Raw genomic sequence first — 23,084 nt, forward strand, 5'->3', positions numbered from 1 at the left:
TTAAAAAACAATCGAGGCATCTTTATTCAGAACGAATGCAGTGATGAATCAAGCAAATAATCATGCTCTCTCTCACGGTACAAATCACAAATGGGAGCGGTAGCTATGGAGACTAAGATGGAGTTCATGCACAAATGGCTCAAGCCTCTCGCCGTCACCAATGGAACAACACAAATCGGTTGCAATTCCAACGCTACACGACACCAGCACCCGTTCCAAAGCCGGCGAAATGCAATCGCTACAGCCGGCATCGGGTCACACCGCGAAGACGGCGAGAACGGCCGCGACGATGAAACCGGCGACAAGGCCGGCCGACCCCCGAGGCGACGCTGCGGCACCGGTCTCGGATGTCGTCGGCGTCGTCTTGGACCCTGCATCCACCGCAAGGCACATGACCGTCAGAGACTGGAATTCAGACAGCCGAAACTATTCAGTGCGTTGGTCTCCAGGTAGTACGTACCTGTGGCGCCGGAAGCTGGCGTCTGCCCCGCCGGCGTCCCGGACGACGACGGCGATGTCGGAGAAGCAGCGGCGCCCTTGCAGTTGCTGACGTCCGGCGTCTTGACCTTGCACGCGTCGGGAAGCCCCAGCGCGCGGGTCCGGTTGACGTTGAGCCCGAGCGACGCCGGGTCGGCGTTGAGCGCGACGCAGAGGCACTGCGGGTCCGACTGCACCACCTTGGCCAGCTGCGTGCAGCAGGACGCCGGCGCCGTGGACTCATTGCCCGAGATGTAGTTCAGGCACGGCGACAGGCTCACCAGCACCGACGTGCACTGGTTCGACGGCGACGAAGGCGACTGCGCGGTCGCGCCGCCGGCCAAAAGTACCACCACAACCATCACCGCCACCGCGAGGCTGGCCACCCCTCTTGCCGCCATTTCTTGATTGCTAGCTTCCTGCCTTGCTGAGACTTGATACTGCCTGGCTCTGTATGGATCACTCTCTCTAGGTTTCTGTGATTTGCGTTTTGTTTGTGTGGTTTCTGTGATTTGTGAGTGGTTTTATAGGTGGTTCTGAGCGGTGCAGAGGTGGCGAAGAAACAGGACGACAGGGCGGTTAAGTAGGTGACCTGAACTTTCCTACTCTCGCAAAGGAAAATGGTTTTCTTGCAGGAGTTGTTAGTAGAACTTCAGAATTCCAGAATTCAGAATAGCATTCAGCCATGTACTCATGTGTTCTGCCGTTAGAATTTTTATCAGTCTCCCATACGAACCTGACCAGGTGCCGTTGATCTCTGCACTGCCGTGTTGGAAGTTGCAAACTGACAGAGGAACCAAACATGCTTTTGCTGTGGTGGTGTCAAGTGTTGCTTGTTGTCTGCTGGTCGGATGTCCCTTTTCTCCCTCTTCTGTCAAAAGTTGTTAAGCAGCAGGTAAAAGTGGTTGGTCGGTTGATGATAACTTTGAGTAGTAGCATTCGATTGTTGTTGTGCATGCAAATGCAACCACCCATGTGTCCCGGGTTGTTGTTTGATTCTTAAGTGTATAGATCATCTCTAATGGATTCTCTTCGTGAGTTATATTTTTTTCACAAAGAAATATTTTTTCTCTTCAGCGCTCTAACAGTTTCCCTTCACAGTTTCTTTCAAAAAAATTCTCAAGATCATTTATTTCATCTCGGGATTCTCTTCGCGAAACTCTTTAAAAGGAAACTGTTAAGAGATGAGAAAAAAATAAAAGAAATGTGAACGGAGGGAAAAATAAAAAAGAAAATGAAATAAAATAAAAATGGTTGAAGATAACCTCAGAAGTTCTGATTTCTGCGTTTTAGACTTTTAGAAGGTGTCAGAGTTTGCAGTTCACATTGGAAATAGCAACAACACTATATTATGATCTGACTAGGGTAATGTTTTTAGCTTCATCAAATGAAATGTGCTATATCCTCTTTAAAATTTAGTTCACTGGAGCAAACCATAAATCAACTTACCTTACACTTGATAGTAGGAATGTAACACGGGTCCCTAACCTTAGGTGCATTGGAGACTGTTGGCTTCTCAAACAGAGCTTCTATCAAGATTGCACGCTATATATTTGAATTTCGGGAATTTCAGAGGAAAACGAAATATCTAATTTCAGAATTTATTTTCACTGATATGTGTGACCCATAGAGCAGAGGACTAAAAATGACTAAAATTTTGGCAAAATATCACGAATTTCGGTCGTTTCGCTGGTGAACGAAAAAAATTGTAAAATGAAATTGAAATCTCTGGCCAACAGAGCTGTCAAACTTCTCAAATCTAGTGCTCCTCAAACCAAATCCAGAATCCAAATACACAAATTAGAGAGCCTCAATTGAAGCACAGGAAAAGTTTTATGCTCTCACCCCTTTCCTTAGGACGTATCTCAGCCGTCCAACATGATGGCAATAAGACAGTGCTAGCCTGGCCATTGTTAGGCTCTTGGCCTGAATTTTTCTTGAGGTTTTTCAGGTTCTTGGAAAGGTACAAAGAGGTACCTCCCAAGTTATAATTTTGGTACCCCTTGTTACCTTTTGAATAAGGGTAATAAAAAAACTACATTTCTCTATGTATAGAGGGACATTTAGCCTAACTCCAGCTCTTAAAGGCATTAGACCGAGATATTCCAAGCTGTGCAGAAGAATCCTTGGGCACCAAAGATTGAGTCACTTTCACTTAGCCATGACCCAAGCCTTTGAATTCACCCTCACCTTCGATACATACCTGGCAAACGCGAGAGGGCAGAAGTCTGCTTCTGCATATCAAGTCTTGCGTGGTTTGGACTTCCAGTTGGTAACTGTGGAAGATAAACTCTGAATATGTATGCACTTGCAAGAACTATTCAGAAAAGATTTATTTGCTCGTTGAAGTAGTTGCAGCCACCAATCTATTTGTTCAGCAAAGATTTATTTCCAAATGCATCATTTTATTGTTATTTTTTTGCGAAGGGGAAAGGCATGAGTTTCGTTGTGGCATATTTTCGTTGAATTTGCGCACTTCTCATCTGAGTGCAAGTTTGCAGGTGACTGATCAATTCTTCTTTTTCCTTTTTTAACCTTGTAATCTATGTATCAGAGACTCCAAGACCACAGTCGCTATTGAATTCAATGAAACATATTCACTACGTATAAAACTATAACTGAAAGAATACCAATTCAGAGCCCCAAATCACTCTGCTTGTAAACAAGCACAAAACACACCACTCGTCGCGTTGCTCAGCTGACTAGTGCAACGACCAGCCGATCACACCACCGCGGCCCCAGCCGCGAGCAGCAGCAGGAGGAACGCGGCCGTCGCGGGCACGTGAGAGCTCGCTGTCCTGGCGGAGCTGGGCACCACCATCGGCCTCGTCTGCCCCTGGCTGACCGGCGGCGTCGCGGTGGGCTCCGCTGGCGGTGCCGGCGCTTCAGGCCCTGGCGTTGCCGGCGCTTCAGGCCCTGGCGTTGCCGGCGCTGCGAGTTCGAAGAAACCCACGGCGTTGATCAGTAAAATTTCCAAGAAATTTCCACGCCAGATCAAGCAGATGCGGATGGATTAGCACGTCGTCACCTCGACCGTCAGGTACTGCAGTTAACGCTCGTGCTCAGTCGATCGATTACCTCGGCACTGCAGCGGGACGGACATGGAGTTGCACGCCTTGGGCAGCGTGACGGCGAGCGTCCGGTTGATGGGCACGCCGAGCGGCACGTTCCCGGTGAGGATGAGGCACGCGCAGCCGGTGCTCGCTTTCACCAGCGCCCCCAGGGACCGGCAGCAGTCGGCCGTCAGGGAAGCGGTGCCGTTCGTGATGAAGTCGAGGCACGGGGTGAAGCTGGTGACCAGCGACGCCCTGCCCGGACGCCGGCGCGATGAGCACCATCACTACCGCGGCCGCGGCGAGCAGCAGCCTGAACAGCTTCAGACCCATCTCGATCCCTCTGAATGCCAGGTACCTCTCACGGAAACACAACTCGATCGCACTAGGTTTTTTTTTTCTTTTTGAGGGAAAAGCTTGGATGATTTGTTGCTAGAAGAGTACGTGGCTGCTTGTAGTTGCAGTGATGCGATGCGTCGTTGCAAATGTGTTTGTGTTTATATAGGGAGATGAAGGGATTGGATGCGAGAGGAATGTGACTGTGAGGTGTCATGTTGGTAGATCAGAAGTTGGTCAATGTAACAACCATAACTAATTTTTTTACTCATCCGATCATAAATAAATATCGTTTTAGATAAAACACTATCTCTAATACATATTTTTTATTAGAATATATTTATAAAATACATTGAATTTGTGATATTATGATAGATATTTTCAATCTACACATATGATTATAATGTTTCCAAACTAAATATTTTGAAAGTTATTATTAGTCAAAAATTTAAAAGTTTGACTGAATCTTTTAAAATCTGATATGTATTTATGATCGGATGAATTACTTTCTTGTCAAATTTTGCTTGATTAAGTTCATCACCAAATTATTTGCTTATTGATTTCCCCCACGCACAAGGAAATAATGTTGTCATTTTCTTTGAAAGGATACCTGTAATGAACACTGACTTCACCATTCACCATTGCGTAGCAATTGTGCAACTAGATACCAATGTTGGTTTCTTTTCTCATTATTTATATATATATAATTATAATTAGATGCAAATAAAAAGAAATTGAGTTTTAATTACGTTATGAATAGACATAACTCCAACGAATTTCTTATAATCAAAGTAAGATCTAAAATGTAACTCTGGTATATATATATACATATGTATATATATATATAACTCATTAGCTTCTTATTGTAATTATGTACTTTTGAACGCGCGGTTGTAATTGGTCTATCTAATAGAATGTAACTGATAGTTTTTTTAAGTTGTAAATGATACTTTTGAACGCGCGGTTATAATCCGCTCGGAATCTCACTCGGAGTGTCTGGTATATCCCGGATAGTCTGGATCAACCCGGAGGTTCCAAGTCAAATTAAAATAATACTAACCGAAAGTCTTTATCGGAGGATGGTCCGGATACTCTGGAACCCAGATACTCCGGACTTACCCAGATACTTCGGGCCAATCAAATAAATAAAAAGCAGTAATCCGTTAACCCGAGTGCCCCTGCGTGCCCATTGTGCCCCCGCGTGCCGACCGGGCCCGCAACGGCTACTGCCGGCCCAGGCATGCCTGCTGGGCCGTGCCATCTAGGCCGTCGCGTGCCGAGCCGGCACGCTGGGCCGTGCCGGGCCGTGCCGACTGTGCCTCCTAGGCCATCGTATGCCCAGGCCGTGCCGTGCCATGCCGGGCTGTTCCCGTGTCAGCCCGAAATTTCTGGGTCGTACCCGTGCCGATCCGAAATATCCGGGCCGGATCTTGCCGACCTGTTGTGCCGCACGCTCAGCCCAGGCACAGCCCGAGGCCTCGTGCCGTGCCTGCCCGACCCATCTACGCTCGGATCGGGCCGTGCTTGAGCCGTGCCAACAGTGTCATGCCTCAGGCCGACTTATGTTACACGGCCCATTTGGACATCTTTAGATGTAGGAGTTTGGGCTGTATGGGTGCATTAGTGGTAAAACTCTGAGGATTAACACTGATTTTCGATTTTTGCGTGGACACTTTGTTTCATGTACCTTCTCCACTAGAGATGTTCACAGGCTCCTGGCAATTGGAATGTGGCACAAAATTTATCCTTTTGTTTAGAATTCTGGATTTTTTATACATTTTTATTTTTTAATATTTGCAAAAATAATATTTTTAAAAATATTGAAAAATAAAAATATATAAATATAAAATTTCAGAATTCTGCGAACCTTCACAATCGGCACTTACATGGCCCAGTAACCGGAGTTTCATGGGCTTATGGAGGCCCAATAACATGTGATCACTGCTAACGGGCCTCTGTGAATTTTTTGGTTTTTTTTTTCTCTGTCGAAAGAAACTTGATGAAGAGTGGAGACCCATCAGCAGTGACCATTTTCCTCTCTCTCTAAAAAAAAGATTCAGCAGTGACCATTCCAAAAATAGAAATAGATTCAGAAAAATTCTTCTTTTGGCTTGCACTTTATGGTTGTTGTTGGACGTCGGAGCGGCTAGGGGTGAAACCACATTATACTAGGGTGCTGCACAAGAGCAAAACAAAAATTTACCTCTTTTGACTCCAAATTATTCACCCAAAAAACAATCAATTTATGTATATTCCCACGTGTACAGTGAAGTAGTGCACCATTGTTATTTTACAAATAGCTTCACCACCGATTACGGTAAGAGCTAAACCACCACCTACTAGGATGCATTTCTAGTCGTGAAGTTTTTAGGGTCTCCAGGTTGTCCAGCCTTTTTTCATCTAAACAAATAAAAAAAGAAACAGTAGAGAACCATTTTTTTTCATCCTATGAAACAAAGCTGTAATGATATGCCAAGTGGCAAGTTCTTTTGGTTTCACTCATCAGTTTGATGATCTAATTGTGGTCACTTCTGAAACTAATCCGAATCATGCGCTTGATGATAATTTATCAATTGCCTGTTGAACTACAAGAACAAACAGCCGCCTAAAACTCAAATTTATGGTGCTGCTAATTGGGGGCAATGTTGAGAAATTGACTTTTTGAAACCTCAAATGAGCCTAAAAATCGTAAAGAAAACCCATAGAGGAGGTGATGGATAACTAAGACGAACTAAGTAGAGCCCATGAAGTCGATCATTATCGAGTTACCTTTGGTCAGGTCGTCGCTTTGTTTTCTGGTCATCGCAGGCATCTTGGTGAGATGCATAGACACGAGTCCCTATGTGGCGGAGAAGATGCCATGACAACTGGATTATGGTAATCGACGCTTCAGTGTAGACCGAGTTGCGTCGTAACAGCTCGATTATGATCACTCGCACCTCAATTTGGATCAGGTTGCATCATGACAGTTGGATCACAGTCACACGTGTTTTAGCGTACAGTGTAGATCAGGTTGCGTCACGACAGGTAGATCACAGTCACTGGTGCCTCACTGTAGATCGGGTTGCGTCATGACAGCTGGAGCGCCTCACTGTAGACCAAGTTGCATCATAACAGCTTGATCACGGCCGCTGGCGCCTCACTGTAGACTGGATTGCGTCATGACAGCTACTTGTGCCTCATCGTAGATCGGGTTACGTCGTGACAGCTGGATCACAATCAATGACACTTAAGTGTAAACCAGGTTGGGTTCGACGTACGCCAAAGAGCATTATGGTAGTTTTTAAAGACCAAAACTACAAAATGAAAAATAGTGCGTAGATTTGGTAAATAGTCATTGACAGGTGGACCTACATAGTTCATAGTCCCATTTGACATCTCTATCACGACACTCATTGTAGACCGGATTGTGTCATGACAGCTCGATCACGATCATTGGCGTCTCACCGTAGATTTAGTTGCGTCATGACAGCTAAGATCACGGTCATTGATACCTCACTGTTGATCAGGTTATATTATGACAGCTGAATCATGATAACTAGTGTCTCTCTGTAGACTGAGTTGCACCGTAACAGTTAGATCACAAATATTACACTTTATTATAGACCAAGTTGCGTCATGACAGCTCGATCATTGCTGCCTCAGTGTAAACTAGTTATGTCAGGACCGATGGATCACGATCAATGACGGCCGAGTGTAAACCGAGTTGCGTTGGACGTAATTAAGCAAAGGAGCATTATGGTATTTTTTAAAGACCAAAACTACAAAAATGAAAAATAGAGCGTAGATTTGGTAAATAGTCATTGACAGGAGGACCTACATAGTTCATGGTACCACTTGCCAGTCAGTTGGCGATGGCAAAATATCTCTTTTAAAAAAAATCTTTGATTCACCTTGCCAGGTAATCCTGTGGGAGGATATAAATAGAGGCAACGCAGACAGCAGCAGGGTGAGACAGGGGAGGGAGAGAGAGAGAGAGAGAGAGAGAGAGAGGAGGAGGAGGAGGAGGAGGGAGCGGGAGGGGGTCAGGGGGGGGGGGGGTTTGGAAGATGCCGCCGATGAAGAAGTCCAAGAAGGGGAAGCGGAAGGCCAAGGACTCCGGCAAGCTCAAGGTCGCCAAGTTCCGGGGCGCGCCGCCGCTGCTCCCGCCGGAGCTCCGTGGCCTGGACACCGAGTGGTGGTACGCCTTCCTCTACAAGCACGCCGAGTCAGGTATACATACGCCTCCCGGAGCTCTCGATTCCTCTCTCTTCGCAGTTCGCACCCCCCACCGTTTCATTAATTCTTTGTCCTGGTTGCTGCATCCCCCAAATCCGCAACCAATTCTTTGTATTTGTGTGTGAATGTGCCGAGATTTGGGGTCGGCAGCCTCGTTCTTGACGAAAGGCCCAATCTTTCGTGTGAAATTGTGAGCTGAATCTTGGTCTGTCTATGTGTGGTTAAGTCTTGATTTGCTTTGATGGACAGGCCATGGTGCACCTTCAGATGAGGGGGAGGCATTCAGGTACTTCTTCAGGACTTCGAGGCGGACCTTCGACTACATCTGCTCCATTGTGAGGGAAGATTTGATCTCGAGGCCGCCATCTGGGCTGATCAACATTGAGGGGAGGCTGCTTAGTGTGGAGAAGCAAGTGGCAATTGCCATGAGGAGGTTGGCATCTGGTGATTCCCAGGTTTCGGTGGGGGCTGCTTTCGGTGTGGGGCAGTCTACTGTTTCGCAAGTGACGTGGAGGTTTATCGAGTCCATGGAAGAGAGGGCTCGGCATCATCTGGTGTGGCCGGACCAAGAGAAAATAGAAGAGGTCAAAGCTACGCTGGAGGCTGCTTACGGTCTGCCGAATTGTTGTGGTGCCGTTGATGCCACCCACATAATCATGACGCTTCCTTCTGTTGAGTCATCTGAAGATTGGTTCGATCCGGCGAAGAACTACAGTATGTTTCTGCAAGGGATTGTTGATGATGAGATGAGGTTTATTGATATTGTTACCGGTTGGCCTGGCAGCATGACGTTTTCACGCCTGTTGAAATGCTCTGAGTTTTTCAAGCTCTGTGAAGCTGGGAAACGTTTGGATGGTCCCGTCAAAGTTTTGGCAGAGAATGCAGAGATCAGGGAATTCATTGCTGGTGATTCGTGTTATCCTCTACTTCCATGGCTTATGACACCATATGAAGGGAAAAATCTGTCTGCCCCAATACTCAACTTTAATGCCCGTCAAAAAGCTGCAAGGATGCTTGGAACAAAAGCATTGGCTCGGCTGAAGGGATCCTGGAGGATCTTACACAAAGTCATGTGGAGGCCTGATAAGAATAAGTTGCCGAGTATAATTCTTGTATGTTGTCTGCTTCACAATATACTTATAGACTGCAAAGACGATCTGCTTTCTAGTGTTCAACTTCCAGACAATCATGATACTGGTTACAGTGAAGAGAGTTGCGACCAGGTGGATCCAAATGGCAAAGTGATGAGAGAAGTCATTACAGCACATCTCCAAAGTTCTGAAGCTCCCAACTGAACTGAACTATGTTATTTTGTTTAGTTACCCTTATTGTAGTCAGACTTGCTGGATGCAATTCAGTAAAGATGCATCCAGCAATATTCTCCAAAAATGGCATGATTTATTACTTTAGGGATTTAGCTAGTTGGAAAAGCTAAATAACTACCCTCATGCTTGAGATTATGTTCGTCATGATGTTGACATTCCCCATCTTACTGATGGCCTGATCTAGTGATCTTTGCATAAAGGTTTTTGCATAATATAACTGAATTTGTGGTAGCTAACTATCCAGGCACTAGTCATCTGACCCTTATGATGCATATTAACCTATATATGACATGATGCGGAGAGAACTAATCATGAATGATTTGGTATCTTATTTTAGGTTGATTACAAGACCACAGTCTCTACAACTACACTTTTTTGTTATCAGAGATGGCCTGAACATGATTGCATGAATTCCACACCCTGATAAGTATGCGATGAGATGGTCTAGAGTTTTACAGTGCTTCAGAGATAGCATGAACTACATAATTTGATAAATAAGTGAGAAGCTGGTCTAGAAAAGATCGCATGATCTTGATTTAGTTAGTTACCATAGATAAGAATGGGAGATATAAAAGTTTTTGTTTAGTTCCTTGAGTGGAGAATAGAAGTAACTGGATTGCCAGACCCAATTCATAGCTTTTTAAGGTATGATGGAACCTATTACAAGTTTAATAATGAGAAGTCATTATCTTATGGTCTTCTCGTTCATAATCTGTAATTTCTGTCGTAGCCAAAGTTGTAATTTCTGTCGTAGCCAAAGTTGAATATTCTTTAACGCAAGTAGCTGTAGTGTTGTATACATTTAATGGTTCAAGCGGCATTCAATAGTTTTCCATTTAACTTTGCATAAAACTAGTATGAGCCTTTCGGCGAAGTTGCTTTCCATGGATTTCCTTGATAAATCATAAACACCATTACCATAGTAAGGTGCGGAACTGTTTTATCCTCTTTTGCTCTTTAAATCCTTTGCACAGAAAGAACATTTCATAGGAAGTTTTGCTCGAACAGAACATGCTAATTTCCAGTGAAGTGAAATAGTTTATAATCTTTACTGCTCTCTACTTGCGAGTTTTTAAGGCAAAAGCCAAAGGCGTACAACTAGTATTTCATAGAACAGCCTTGCATTGCAAATATTCCTACAAATCTCCAAATTCATTTTTAATTGCAGATAAAAGCATATGAACTATGGTTTCTGGCACAAACGGAAACTTTTGGTGCATAGATACAAAGAAGAACAAGGAATGGGGTCAAATACGGAGTTACAGGCAGCAGATGGAAAGGAAAAAAAGGTTGGCCAACTCTAGAGTTCCTTAAATCTTATTCTGCATCATGGCATGATCAAATCCTGCATTACAAGTAGTAAACAAGTTATTGGAAAGTTTTTGCTCTTGTACCAGCTCTCTAGTCCAAAGAATTATATAAGAATGATTGCATTTATCCACTAAGTCCATAGATTTGTTGCCTCAGGGGATTGGTGATGCTACTGATTCAGTTGGCCTTCACATTATATGATGTGTTTTTGTTCTCTTGTAGGTATAAGAAATTAGATGCATTATTTTTGCTGTTGACTGCTGATGCCCGACAGATGAAATGGAGGGAGGTGAGTCCATTCCACAATATGTATTCACAGTTTTGACTGGACTTTTCTGATATACAGTGGCAATAGTCATCACAGGCACATAAAAGGTTGGCTGCCTTTTCCATATCATTGGGGACTCCCGATGTATCCCATGGTTGTCTGCAGGCCTACCTGTCTAACACAACCGAAAGAGAACGTAACTAAACTAACAGCGAATTCATAGGAACCAAAGGCAGCAAACCAGCAATAACCTCACCAACTAGCCATTAGGCAATCCAATTTATCAAACCTTTACCATCTGTTGGGGAATTTTAACCCTCCAAATCAACCAGTGATAATCACATCCACCTGTTTTTATTTGGTGGAATTTTTACCTTGTCTGGAACTAACTACATAAGTGCTTTCATACTTCCCCAAAGGAAAATAATTTGCACCTGACTATTTATAGTCAAATACTTATTTTTAGTAGAAGTATAGAAGCCTGCAATAAGTTCTTTTAATGGTACGCCATCCAGTTTGTTGGTCTCAAAATAGGAACAGTTTTAGTTAATTTGGAAAATTCAGACCACTAATTCTTTATTTGATATTTTTGTGTGTGTGTGACTTCTTGGTTAAAACATACCCTGCTCATTTTCTCGTACAGAAACACGGTCTGTTTCTTTAGTATCTTGAAGCATGTACTGATAACTCTGTGTATTTTTATTCCATCCATTGATAAATCAGCAAGTTGATTTATCATGCCCTTTGTGGTGTATGGCAATAAAATGCTGGGATGACCTCTCCACAATCCACATTACCAGCTCGTAATGCTATATTCTTGTGCTGTACTTCATTTTCTTATTCTGAATAACATTTATTGTTTACCATGGACGTGGTTGTTTACTTATATAATGTTAGCTATTTACACGTATTATTAAGTATTGCCTGCAATGTACATATCAAGGCTCTGTTTTCCTGGAAAGTGTATCACCAGTTTGAGAAGTGCAAATCCTTGGCCAGATTGACTACTAAAATACATATTATTTTAGAAAATTGTCACTAACTGATTATGGTTATTTGTTATGTGTTAATCTATATTTGACACCATTTAGGGTTCCAAACCAGGTTTCACTTTATTTTTTGACTCGTACACATCAACACATGGTAACAGAATATTCTTTGGAAAGCAAGTAGGACAAAAAGTTTGTGAACACTTAGCTTTTCTGAAATTGGTGACAGTTAGCTTGATCCCCAGCAAGTTGCTGCTTGACATCAAGATACCAAAATATGAAATGATTAGTTCATGCTTTTCATTTTGGTGATGGATATTCTTAGTAGCCTTTTCTCGAAGGCAAGTGAATTGGGTTTGCTGCAGCCTATCACCACTCGGGTTCCAAGTCAGTGGCTGTCTTTGTATGAGGATGATGTTGTGGTATTCCTCCAGCCGAGTCACGAGGAATTGCAGCTCACCAAAGATATTTTCTCTCAGTTCGGGGACTCATCGGGACTTCGAACCAATCTGCAAAAGTGCTCCGTTGCCCCCATCTGTTATCATGACTCTGAATTGGAGGTTATTGATGCTTCCCTGTCCTGCGGTAGGTTGGAGTTCCCTTGTACTTATTTGGGGCTCCCTGTCTCAGATAGGAAACTCCGCAAGACCGATCTGCTCCCATGGATTGAGAAAGTTTCGGATAAACTGCTCGGTTGGAAGGTGACACTTTTGAACAATGCAGGACGCACAATTCTGGTTAGGTTTATGCTCACTGCCATCCCCGTGTGGTCGCCATGCATATGCCTAAGTGGGCTATTAGAGCTATGGACATGATTCGTCGGGGATTTCTATGGAAAGGAAGACAACAGGCCAACGGTGGTAATTGCCTTGTTGCTTGGAGTAAAGTATGTTGTCCGCTGGAGCTGGGGGGTTTGGGCATTTATAATCTGGAGATGTTGGGTTGGGCTCTTCGCATGAAGTGGTTATGGCTCAAGAAAACTTATTTAGATCTTCCTTGGGCAGGTTTCCAACTTCCTTCTCACACCTACTCTGCAGCCATGTTTGCTATTTCGGTTACTACTCTAGTGGGAAATGGCCTTACTACCTTGTTCTTGTCGGACCGTTGGCTCCATGGCCACTCACTGCGGGAGATTGCGTCGACATTGGTCGCTGCTGTTCCTAAAGGCACCATTAACCGGGGGATGGTGATTCAAGCTCTTCAAGCTCATCGCTGGATCCATGATATTTGTGGTAGTCTTACAGCCGGTGTTTTGATCGAGTTCCTACAGCTTTGGGATGCTCTGGATGGGGTTAAGCTGCTACCGGGAGAGGAGGACTATCATAGATGGTTGCACTCAGCCACGGATCTGTTTACAGTAAAGTCGGCATACAAGGCTTTCTTCACGGGTTCTGTGGGATTCAAACCATGGCAAAGATTGTGGCGCTCCGAGGCTCCCCTCAAGTGCAAGATCTTATGGCTGGCTATCCGCAATAGGTTGCGGACTGCCGATCGTCTTGCCCGTCGCGGATTGCCCCACTCGGACCGCTGTCCATTGTGTGATCAAGAAGATGAGATTGATCAGCACATCCTCACCAACTGTGTCTTCGCAAGGGAGGTTTGGTCTAGGACACTCTAGATTTGGTCATGTCCTGCTCTCTCTCTCGCAAGATAACTTGGTGTTCGGTGATTGGTGGCGAAGGGCGCTTTGACGAGTTGATAAACAGCACAAGAAGGGATTCAATTCCTTGGTCATCTTATGCGCTTGGTGGATATGGAAACACAGGAACGATGTGGTCTTTAATGGTGCTTCTCCAAGGGTTCAGTCAGTTCTTTGAGCGATATATGACGATGTCCACCTTTGGTGTTTAGGGGGGCGCGGGGACTTAGGGCCTTGTGGCCTGGATAAGATTTTGTCGTAAGTCAGTGGTCATTGTCTTTTATTCAGTGGCGTATTTGTAATAGGTTCTTGGTGTTTGGGGTGTGTTGCATCGTGTTCGGTCCCCTAGCGGGGGGTACATCTGTTCAATTCCATTTTTTCTCTCTTTAATACAAAGATATGTAGTTCTCCTGCGTGTTTAAGAAAAAAAAAATGATTAGCTCAGAGTGTTATCTGAAGCTGCAGAGAGAGGGTGAGAAAACTTTGGAACATAAGTTAATTTCACTGGAATTTGGTGGGAGTGATCCTTATGCCTAGACAATCACCACGTGCTGTAGATCTACTGAAATTGGTGATAAATGATTATCTCACTGGGTGAAAGAGCAATTTTTTATGAGACACATAAGAGAGGCATATCATACAAAATGTGCCACAATGGAGACACATGATATAGTACAAGGTCAGAAAAGTTTTAACTCCTGCATGGTCACATAGCCAGTGAAGAAGTTGTAGCTATACTTAGAAGACATAGAGCAATGCACTAGCAGGAATAAGCATTGTGGCCATTATATTTGCTGCATTCTTCAGGTTTGTGGAGCTCGAGGTTGCGTTTCCTGCATCAAATCAAATGCTCTTGTCAGGTTAATACATATTTTTCAATTGATAATCAGAACCTACATGTCTTCAGCATACTGAGCGAGATGAAATAAACAGACTACTGCATATTTCACTTGAACTGCATTGAAATGCTGTAAGCATTCAAACTACTGCATATAATCTTTGAAGTGTTGCAAAAGTTATATCATCTAGGACATTTGGTAAATATTGTAAGGATTCTTTGCATGGCCATCTGAAGTCCGAAAGTAAGAATATTTTATTTTTATTTTGTGGCGCTACGAACCATATTTTTCCTTGAACCAGTAGAGATGCTTCTAGTTAATCTAAAACTTGGTTTTCCCTGGAATAGAATAACTCTGATTCTGTCTGAAGCATCTGAAATGAACACATTAGGTTTACCAATGGCTTCACCTGAAGGCCCGTCTGCTGCTGCTTCAGCTGCTTCCTCCTCTGTTGCCGCTGGCTCTCTGGAAGGTGTTGGTGTAGGTGCTGGAACGCCTGAAATTAGACAGGCATACATTCTGGTTTGACGAGTTGAAGGAGCAACCGAAACTGAATATTATGTGCATTGGATCATCGCATACCTGTGCATTGGCTGATCGGTGGTGCTTGGACCTTGCAGACTCCAGGGAGCTCCAGCGCCCTTGTCTGGTTGATGGAGATGCCGAAGGACGTGGCGCTGCCATCCAGGACCATGCAGAGGCACCGGGGGTCAGACTGGACGACTCCAGCGAGCACAGAGCAGCAGGATATCCCTGGGACCAGGGATTTGCTCGAGATGAAGTCAAGGCACGGGGAGAGGGTCATCATCACGCTGGAGCAGCCGTTGCTCTGCGCCGCAGCCTGGGAGGAAGCCAGCACCACCACCACCAGACTGATAACCGTGGTGGCGGTCTCCATCTTCCGCGCAGCCATTCTCAAGCTGCCGACGGTCCCCTCCAGTCGCTGAACAACGCCGGTGGACCGTGAAGCTATGCTGAAAAACTTTGATGGGTTGGTAGAAAGTGGTTTCTATGGACGGTGGAGGAGGGGACCTGTGCTGTGGTGATGCCGGGATTGTTGGGATCCTACTATACCAGGAAGCCGCCATGTTCTCCTGATCACACAGCTGTTTTGCCATGGTGGTGAATCCAGATGGCCTTTCTTGCAGCATCCTATTTTTGGAAAGGCTTCCATGCATATGCGTACTGGAAGGGTTTGGTTGCTCCAAGCTCGGCTCTAGCCATACTTTCTTGATTCTTTCCTGGATCTGGGTTCTCAACTTCTCATTGTATTTGTAACAGAGATTCTGAGAACAATGCCTACCAATCGAATCGATATTGAAGTGATTTTATAGCTGTTATTTCGATTGTTTTATAGCTGTTATTTTATAGCTTGCATCAATTCTTTTACGTCTGAAATACTTCAGATTGATGTACATCCAAATGTGTCCCTTTTTGAATGTCATATTGTATTATCAGTTAACGATGTCTTCAGATACAAAAATCTAATGAACATCACCTAGCAACTTATGGATACTTGAGATCTACCTACGATACTGTAATACTTCGGCTCATTAATATTTCTAATTTTGTCTTATAAGGCTTAAGTGTTCCTTTTTTATGTGGTGAGTGGTGAGTTTAGTACATCTGGTAGTTTAGATAGTTTGAGATCCATTTATGAGCCGTAGTGACTTTAAATATATCATATTTATGTTAATCTTTTTACACGAAGCGATGATGAAATATAAGAGAAGTGTTGTGTGTATGTTGACTTTTTCATAGGTGGGTTAGGCTGTAAATGAATTTTGAAGACGTGGTGTTACAAATAGTATTAGAGTTAACTCTCGCTGTATAAATGTATATGTGTCGGCTCGTGGAGGGGACATGACATGACCGTGGCACTAATAGGAGATCATGTGTATTTTTCTACCGTGTACGTGGTAAGCTGTCGAGGATGTTAGCCCTGAATAGAGGGAGTGTAATATCCGTCCCATTAGTGTTTCTAGTTTCGCTCCGCGAGGTTCAAGTGTTCTGATGTGCTGTTTTTAATACCATATTCCTAGTTTAGATAGATTAGATCAGTTTATAAGTATTTATGCTCTAAACATATCACATACAGATTAACTTTTTTATACAAAATGATAAAAAAATATAAAAGATGTGCTATGCATACACAGATCTATCTCACAGGTGGACTAGATTGTAAACGAATTTTAGAGATGAGATATTATAGATACTGTTTGTACATACGGAAAACATACCATCCAATGACTAAAGAAATGGAGTATACTGTATACCACGGAACAAAACGTGGACAAATGATGCCTTCTACTGAACTCGGTCAGAAAACCATCAGCGACGCAATTGCGACGGCGAAAGAGACAGAGACAGCCGCGGATTTGGTGACGCCGGCGTGTGATGAGACGGCACCAGTCGCCGGAGTCGCCTTCGATCCAGCTCCTGCGTAAAGAAGACGCGCTCATGAGCTACTTACGTACTGCCGTGCAGTTCATGACCTTGAATCGTACGTGTCCATGCATTTGAACTGAACCCAGATATAAATCAGCGCGAATATTAATTGTCATCAGTTCACCTGCCGTGCTGTAAACTGACGGTGCCGCCGTAGGAGCCTCGACGGCGGGTGCCGGCGCCGAGGGAGACGCAGAGCCAGTACTGGGCGTCGCCGGTGATGCCGCAGGAGCGCCCACAGCTGCCACCTCCAGATTGAATTGTTAGCTCTCGTCCATACAACTGCGCTACTAGCGTGTGCATCAACTTTCCATGCATGTCGTACGGAGCACAGCAGGTCTCACCGTTGCACTGGCTGACAGGCGGGGTTTGGTGTTGCACTAGCCGAGGAGCTTGAGGAAGTAAATTTTATACGAAAGATTCTGGTGAGATTTTATTCATATTATCTATCTCGTGATCTAATGATTAGGTTGAAGAGGAGAAAGAAGGAGTAGACATGTGTTATCATAAATGAGATGATTTTTTTATAAGATCGAGTTCTATAAAGTTTGCTTTCGCAGCTTGAGCGTCTGTGTGGCGTTGACGGTGACCCCGAGCGCCGCCGAGCACCGCGGCGCACCCTGCACGACGCTGGCCAGCGCGGAGCAGCACGATGCGCTCGGCGCGGACGTGTTCCCCGCGGTGAAGGAGAGGCACGGCGACAGGCTCACGATGGACAGCGTGCAGCCCGCCGTCTGCGCGGCGCACCGAGGCGCCGCCACCGCGAGCGCGGCCACCGCCACCGCCACCGCCAGGCCGACCGCAGACGACAATCCGCGAGCCATTGTAGCTGATGAGTAATCCAAGTACTCAGTGAATATAGCTCGTGAGCTGTGGCTCTTAAGCAGATAGATCACTGCTTTGTCCCCTTCCTCAGAATCTAGTGATCGAGACGAACAAATGTGCCGTCTTTTATAGAGAAGAGCCATCTGGGTTTGATCTGTATGGATAGGTGGCCAAACCATCTCTACCTCAGTTCCCTTGTTGACATCGATGAATGAATTCTGCAGAACTCATGAAGTTCAAGTGACACGCATGGCATTTTCATTCCAAAGAATCTCTAACGAACGAAGCAATCTGACTCATGATAGCAGGTTGAGTGGTCAAGGGAGATCGAAGAGGTTTGCGTCATCTTTGGTGATGCGTTGGGTGTGTTGTTGCAGTACTGTTCGCAGTAGTTAATCACCGGTGCACTTGGATTTTTGTGGTTGGCCAACTCCTGACAGATGCCACCGGCCAGATGACAGATTCTGTCTGCCTCCTTAAATCGGGAAAAAATAAGTCTACTTGTCACTTAAGTATTGTTGTTCGTCTATATAATCCCTTAAACATAAAATCAGATATCGAGCCTCATAAACTATTTAATACCGTCTAAATAACCTGTTACAGTGTTTTTGCTACCATAGCGATTACGTAGCTAATGATGTGGCACTGACTTAAAAAAACTTAAACAAAATAGAATTCAATATTTTGAAAAGTTTTCAAATTTGACAACAAAAATTTGGAAAGGTCTAATTAGTATTTAGATGTTGTATTAATGCTAGATATTTTAATTTAACATTCAACGTTAAAAAAAACAGAATTTCAAAAACACAAAATTCAATAGTTTGAATCTTAAATTTCAGGTTTTGATTATGAATTTTAGACCATGTGAGTTAGCGTTTCATATAATCAAATGTTCACATTTGATTTTTGAAGTTCCTTTTAACATTCCTTTGCTAAGTCAGTGCCATGTTATTAGCCTCATGAATGCTATGATAACGAAACCACTTGGTGGTTATTTAGACGATATTGAATAGTTCAAGGGCTTGATGCCTTGTTTCATACTTCTGGTTGCACTTGTTCCCCACCACCCTGCCGCCCCTTGCACCGACACTGCCAAAACCCTTCCCCACCGCTTCCACGTCGCTCACCGGCGTCTTCTGGCAAGCCCCCTCCAACGAATCCACTGCCCAAAATAGAGAATATTCCAAGTGTATCAACCGATTGTTCAAAGCATAAGAATGAATTTTTACCAATCTATACAATCAAATGTTCCAAGATCTAAGATTGAAAAATCAATTCCTCTGAGAAGATGGGAGGTGGTGTGGGGAGCACTGAGACGGCGTGTGTATGTGACTAGGGGCATTTTGGGGATGTCAAAATATCCAAAAGATAAGGTGAGGGGGGCTGGTTGTGGCTGGCCCTTGAGGCTTCCATTAGTGAGTGGAGGGGTGTCAGAGAGAGGAAGAGAGGACTGCTCATGTTTGAGCTTTATAGAGAGAGATGAGAGGACTCGTGTGTGAGCTTGTTATCCTAGGCTTGGAGTGTGCCAAGAAGTGGCTGTAAACAATACCTATCCAAGTGTAATACATAGCCCAAAATTCTTCCACCTATATGCCTCTATGTATTGCTTGTTTATCTCTTTGTTCATGAGCTGATTTCTTGAGCTTTTGCCTCCCTCTTCTCATGTATCATTGATCACTTGTGATTTTCTTGAATTTTCATGATCAAGGTTGTGCATTTTGTTGAGCCATGATGTGGATGAAGATATGATGATGAACTCGCAGTAGATCCACGAGTTCAAAGTGGCTTGATCAAGTTTTGGCCGGTTTTCCCGTTCTTGCTTTTTTCTAGGTGATTTTCGTTTTTCCCTTGGGCTACAATTTTGGATGGGTTTTTGTGAGTCTCCAAGGTGCTGGGACTTGTGAGAATATATCTTGAATGATCTTGGATTAATCCCTCTCGTGAGCATCGAGAATTTGGAGTTCATGCATTTGTTCATTCCTCATCTTGGTTCCTCCAAAATTCATTAACTTTTTGAGGATTTCTTGATCTTTTGGGATGGATCCTTTTGGTGGTGATTCTCCATACCTAGATGTAAATCTGGTTCAAATTTCATTAAATTTGGAGGTCATTTGATTGGATTTCACCTTTTTGGTTCTCATTGTTCCCGAGAAGGTTTTGAAAGGGGTTTTTGTCGCAGTCCTAGCAGTCTGACCACCCCATTTACGGTCCGACCGTCAGTAGTTGGTCCAATAAGTTTGTTCTGGTCGTCTGTGCCAAGTCCCAGCGGTCAGACCGCTATATCCCGCGGTCAGACCGCCAAGACAGATCGAAAGATTTTCGTTCTGCTATCTAATAGGTTCCCAACGGTTAGACCGTCAGTCTTTTACAATCAGACCGCCAGGGTTTTACAATAAGACCACTAGAGCTCTGTTTGTCCTATTTTGATTGTTTCTCTTGTGATCTTGCTTCCGCTGTGCATCGAGGCTTTCCTAGCATGGATTCTAGGGTCAATAGTTCCTCCATAACTACATGATCTTGTCCAAAGTTAGAAGTGGAGGTGTATTGGGTGAAAATTAGGAAAGATCATCCGAGAAATTGGTGAGGCACCTATTCACCTCTCCTATTCGCTTGTTGGTCATTCACTATTTTTTCTGGATAAAAGCAAATCATCTAGGAAACCTAATTCCTATGTTTTTTTTATTTATTTTTGTCCTCAAATTCATGTGTGCTTTAGGTGCTTTATACAAATGGTTATTTCCACACAAAAAAAATTCTGTGTGTTCATTATTCATGCGGAATTCTATAATTATTTTTCTGTTCCTGTGTTTCAATCAGACTCAAAAACTCAATGTCTAACTGATCGATATTTAAAATATTAGAATTCGCTTTGGTCAGATAATAAAATTGAAACCATGATATTTTCCTCTTTGATTCATAACACAGATAATTTCGTTGCATCTTACAACGTCAACTTTGTTTCGTCCATGGAAACAGAAAACTGTAGGTCTAGAAACAAGCAAATGTTGTTTAGCCATGGAAAACTTGGTAGAGTAGAAACAAGCAACACACAGAGGGTAGTAGTGGTACTTAATCCGAAACAATTAGGGAAAAAATCCAGCTCGTCTCAATTGTGGTACGGCACACACATGGATATGCATACACATACACCTCAACAAATACTGTACGCCACAGTTAAAATGCAATAAGGTTACATGTACAAGTACAACAACAAGAGCAATCGTGTAGTGCCACGAAATCAAACCGAACAGTACATAGTTGTACCGGTTGCACACATGCATGCAAACAATCAAGTGAAAATAAACCGCGCAACGCGTCGAGAAGGGAAATCAAGCATGGAGCAAGGCAAATGCTGCCGAGAGGACGACGACGGCGACGGGAAGAGCCGAGGTGGCCTTGCCGGCGGTGCTCCCGCCGGAAGATTGGGCGTTCTCGGTCCCTTTCGCCACGGTTCCACCAGCTACGTGCATAAACCAGTGACACACATTAGTTAGTACAGATATATCCACAGGAAAGGTAACTCGGCATAAGGGTCATAAGGGTGTGGACACACAGATTATCTCGTCCGTCTATTTTTTCACTGAATATTTATTTATCTATTGATTCTTTTAGTTAATTTATAATTTTTTATCTATCATTTTAATATGAATCTTAATATAAATAAACGATCCTGATAACCTATACGGCTAAGGATTAGCGGAGTTTTCGCTTCCATATATCCACTGACCGAATTATATTCGTGTGTCATGCATGCACACCAATCATGTGTGTATTTAGGACTCGGTAGCCAGTACTGTGCAGTTTGTATGCAAAAGTACGTACCTGTGGGAGTAGCGCTTGGCACGGACGGCGTCCCGGGGCTCGCCGGTGTCGCAGGTGTAGTGGCCGGCGTCGCGGGTGTCGCAGGTGTAGTGGCCGGCGTTGCGGGTGCCGCCGGAGACGGCACAGGGACGCCGACGGCTGCAGGACAACGCCGATCGGATCAGCCATGGCGGGAAGGAGAATGCACGTGTACGTGCGTGAGCAAAGCGAAGTACGCAGCTTACACTTGCACTGGCTGGCAGGTGGGGTCTTGACGTTGCAGGCGCCGGGGAGCTCGAGCGCGCGCGTGTTGTTGATGGTGACGCCGAGCGAGGACGCGCCGCCGCCGAGCACCATGCAGAGGCACCTTGGGTTCGACGTCACCACGCTCGACAGCGACGAGCAGCAGGAGGAGCTGGGCTTGGACGTGTTGCCGGACATGTAGCCCAGGCACGGCGCCAGGCTCACGATCTCCGTCATGCAGCTGCCGCCGCCCGACGACGGCGCGGGCGACGACTGCGCCGCGCCGGGGCACGCCAGGAGGAGCGCTGCCGCGGCGGCCAGGAGGAGGCTCAGCGCCAAGCTGGTGCTCGCTCTTGGTGAGGCCATTGCGAAGCTTTGTTTGTGCACGTGTGTGTCAATTTCTTCTATGTTTGTGTGTGAGCTTGGTGGTGGACTTGGGCTTTTTGTGTGTTTATATAGGGGTGGTGTTGGATTCTTGGCTTGGGATCGGTGAGCAACTCTTCCTACTAACAGCTCTGATTGATGCTCTGGCTACTATTTTTTTTAGAAGATGCTCTGGCAACTAGTACTAAGACTGCAACATGATCAAAATTTGCAAGGTGATGTGTACGGAGACTACTATCTGCTTGCCATGATTGGGTCAAATTATGGGTGGATTGGTAGGTTTGTTGGATGTACTTGTCACGTAGGGACATTGATGCCCTTGGTATGCATGCACTTTGAGGTGTGGAAGATGCTTCCTCGTTAAATGATTACCACGAAATCTATGCGGTTGGCGCCGTATGCCAAATCGATGTGCAATATATGGTTGCATGCATGCAAGACTAGTGTGCAAATGGTGACTGAGTTTGCCCGATTTTACAGTGTTCTCTGAAAAAACGCAATAAACAAGTAAATTCACCAGCGATCTGGCATGACTTGGGGAGGAGGAAGAAGAGAAAAAAAAGATAAGGAGAAAAGAAAGAAAAAGAGGTTGAGTCCTCTTAAATCTTGGTTCTGTATCTGATACTGTTGAGGTACCATATAACCCACTTTTGTACAACTCAATGCTGGCTAGTTGGAGCATGTTAGTACTTACATACACCGTTGGCATTGATCAAAACGTTAATTAGGTGTAGTTACATTCCAATACCATCCAGCACTGACAAGACATGCTCAATGAGAATTCTAAATTTTGCAGGAGACTGATCTTTTGAAGGGAACTAAAGCAGCATAATATTTTGGAAAATAATCAATTATCATGGTAAAGTAGGGAGATATCTAGAGTTGGTTCTTTAGGGAGAGACTACTGAATTTTCCTTTTTTTTGAACA

The 23,084-nt window shown here is 44.4% G+C and overlaps 6 protein-coding genes across 6 annotated transcripts; 1 reads left to right on the forward strand and 5 right to left on the reverse strand.

Moving 5' to 3' along the window:
* Nucleotides 1-1,160, reverse strand: LOC133891926 (non-specific lipid transfer protein GPI-anchored 5-like). Its single transcript, XM_062332640.1, has 2 exons — nt 461-1,160; nt 1-371 (listed from the first exon to the last, which is right to left on the reverse strand). Exons 1-2 carry the CDS (start codon nt 876-878, stop codon nt 256-258), a joined length of 534 nt encoding a protein of 177 aa, XP_062188624.1. The 5' UTR covers nt 879-1,160; the 3' UTR covers nt 1-255.
* Nucleotides 1,161-3,037: 1,877 nt separating this feature from the next.
* LOC133892258 (non-specific lipid transfer protein GPI-anchored 20-like) lies at nt 3,038-3,799 on the reverse strand (the record flags this gene model as incomplete). Its single annotated transcript, XM_062332946.1, has 2 exons — nt 3,038-3,384; nt 3,556-3,799. Coding segments are annotated over 2 exons (429 nt in total), but the record flags the coding sequence as incomplete, so codon positions are not given.
* A 4,082-nt stretch (nt 3,800-7,881) lies between these two features.
* LOC133892335 (protein ANTAGONIST OF LIKE HETEROCHROMATIN PROTEIN 1-like) lies at nt 7,882-9,631 on the forward strand. The gene is made up of 2 exons (XM_062333039.1): nt 7,882-8,078; nt 8,334-9,631. The coding sequence occupies exons 1-2, from the start codon at nt 7,916-7,918 to the stop codon at nt 9,377-9,379; spliced, it is 1,209 nt and encodes a 402-aa protein (XP_062189023.1). The 5' UTR covers nt 7,882-7,915; the 3' UTR covers nt 9,380-9,631.
* A 4,745-nt stretch (nt 9,632-14,376) lies between these two features.
* On the reverse strand, nt 14,377-15,395 carry LOC133892260 (non-specific lipid transfer protein GPI-anchored 5-like). The gene is made up of 4 exons (XM_062332947.1): nt 15,038-15,395; nt 14,853-14,951; nt 14,514-14,571; nt 14,377-14,449 (listed from the first exon to the last, which is right to left on the reverse strand). The coding sequence occupies exons 1-4, from the start codon at nt 15,366-15,368 to the stop codon at nt 14,377-14,379; spliced, it is 561 nt and encodes a 186-aa protein (XP_062188931.1). The 5' UTR covers nt 15,369-15,395.
* A 1,380-nt stretch (nt 15,396-16,775) lies between these two features.
* LOC133892261 (non-specific lipid transfer protein GPI-anchored 15-like) lies at nt 16,776-17,727 on the reverse strand. The gene is made up of 3 exons (XM_062332948.1): nt 17,523-17,727; nt 17,028-17,144; nt 16,776-16,894 (listed from the first exon to the last, which is right to left on the reverse strand). Exons 1-3 carry the CDS (start codon nt 17,725-17,727, stop codon nt 16,776-16,778), a joined length of 441 nt encoding a protein of 146 aa, XP_062188932.1.
* A 3,084-nt stretch (nt 17,728-20,811) lies between these two features.
* On the reverse strand, nt 20,812-22,183 carry LOC133892965 (non-specific lipid transfer protein GPI-anchored 5-like). The gene is made up of 3 exons (XM_062333951.1): nt 21,775-22,183; nt 21,551-21,688; nt 20,812-21,188 (listed from the first exon to the last, which is right to left on the reverse strand). Exons 1-3 carry the CDS (start codon nt 22,136-22,138, stop codon nt 21,058-21,060), a joined length of 633 nt encoding a protein of 210 aa, XP_062189935.1. The 5' UTR covers nt 22,139-22,183; the 3' UTR covers nt 20,812-21,057.
* Nucleotides 22,184-23,084: the final 901 nt, after the last annotated feature.

Source organism: Phragmites australis, chromosome 15, assembly GCF_958298935.1.
Source record: "Phragmites australis chromosome 15, lpPhrAust1.1, whole genome shotgun sequence".
Lineage (NCBI taxonomy): Eukaryota > Viridiplantae > Streptophyta > Magnoliopsida > Poales > Poaceae > Phragmites > Phragmites australis.

Coding starts and splice junctions, on each gene's coding strand:
- LOC133892261 (XM_062332948.1), bottom strand. CDS start 17,727: ATGGCTCGCGGATTGTCGTCTGCGGTCGGCCTGGCGGTGGCGGTGGCG. Junction 17,145..17,522: donor GCTGGCCAGCGTCGTGCAGG/GTGCGCCGCGGT, acceptor TGGAGGTGGCAG/CTGTGGGCGCTCCTGCGGCA. Junction 16,895..17,027: donor GTCAGTTTACAGCACGGCAG/GTGAACTGATGA, acceptor TTCTTTACGCAG/GAGCTGGATCGAAGGCGACT.
- LOC133892965 (XM_062333951.1), bottom strand. CDS start 22,138: ATGGCCTCACCAAGAGCGAGCACCAGCTTGGCGCTGAGCCTCCTCCTG. Junction 21,689..21,774: donor ACCTGCCAGCCAGTGCAAGT/GTAAGCTGCGTA, acceptor GTTGTCCTGCAG/CCGTCGGCGTCCCTGTGCCG. Junction 21,189..21,550: donor GCCAAGCGCTACTCCCACAG/GTACGTACTTTT, acceptor TTATGCACGTAG/CTGGTGGAACCGTGGCGAAA.
- LOC133892335 (XM_062333039.1), top strand. CDS start 7,916: ATGCCGCCGATGAAGAAGTCCAAGAAGGGGAAGCGGAAGGCCAAGGAC. Junction 8,079..8,333: donor CTACAAGCACGCCGAGTCAG/GTATACATACGC, acceptor TTTGATGGACAG/GCCATGGTGCACCTTCAGAT.
- LOC133892260 (XM_062332947.1), bottom strand. CDS start 15,368: ATGGCTGCGCGGAAGATGGAGACCGCCACCACGGTTATCAGTCTGGTG. Junction 14,952..15,037: donor ACCGATCAGCCAATGCACAG/GTATGCGATGAT, acceptor GTCTAATTTCAG/GCGTTCCAGCACCTACACCA. Junction 14,572..14,852: donor GCCTTCAGGTGAAGCCATTG/GTAAACCTAATG, acceptor ATTTCAATGCAG/TTCAAGTGAAATATGCAGTA.
- LOC133891926 (XM_062332640.1), bottom strand. CDS start 878: ATGGCGGCAAGAGGGGTGGCCAGCCTCGCGGTGGCGGTGATGGTTGTG. Junction 372..460: donor GCCAGCTTCCGGCGCCACAG/GTACGTACTACC, acceptor CGGTGGATGCAG/GGTCCAAGACGACGCCGACG.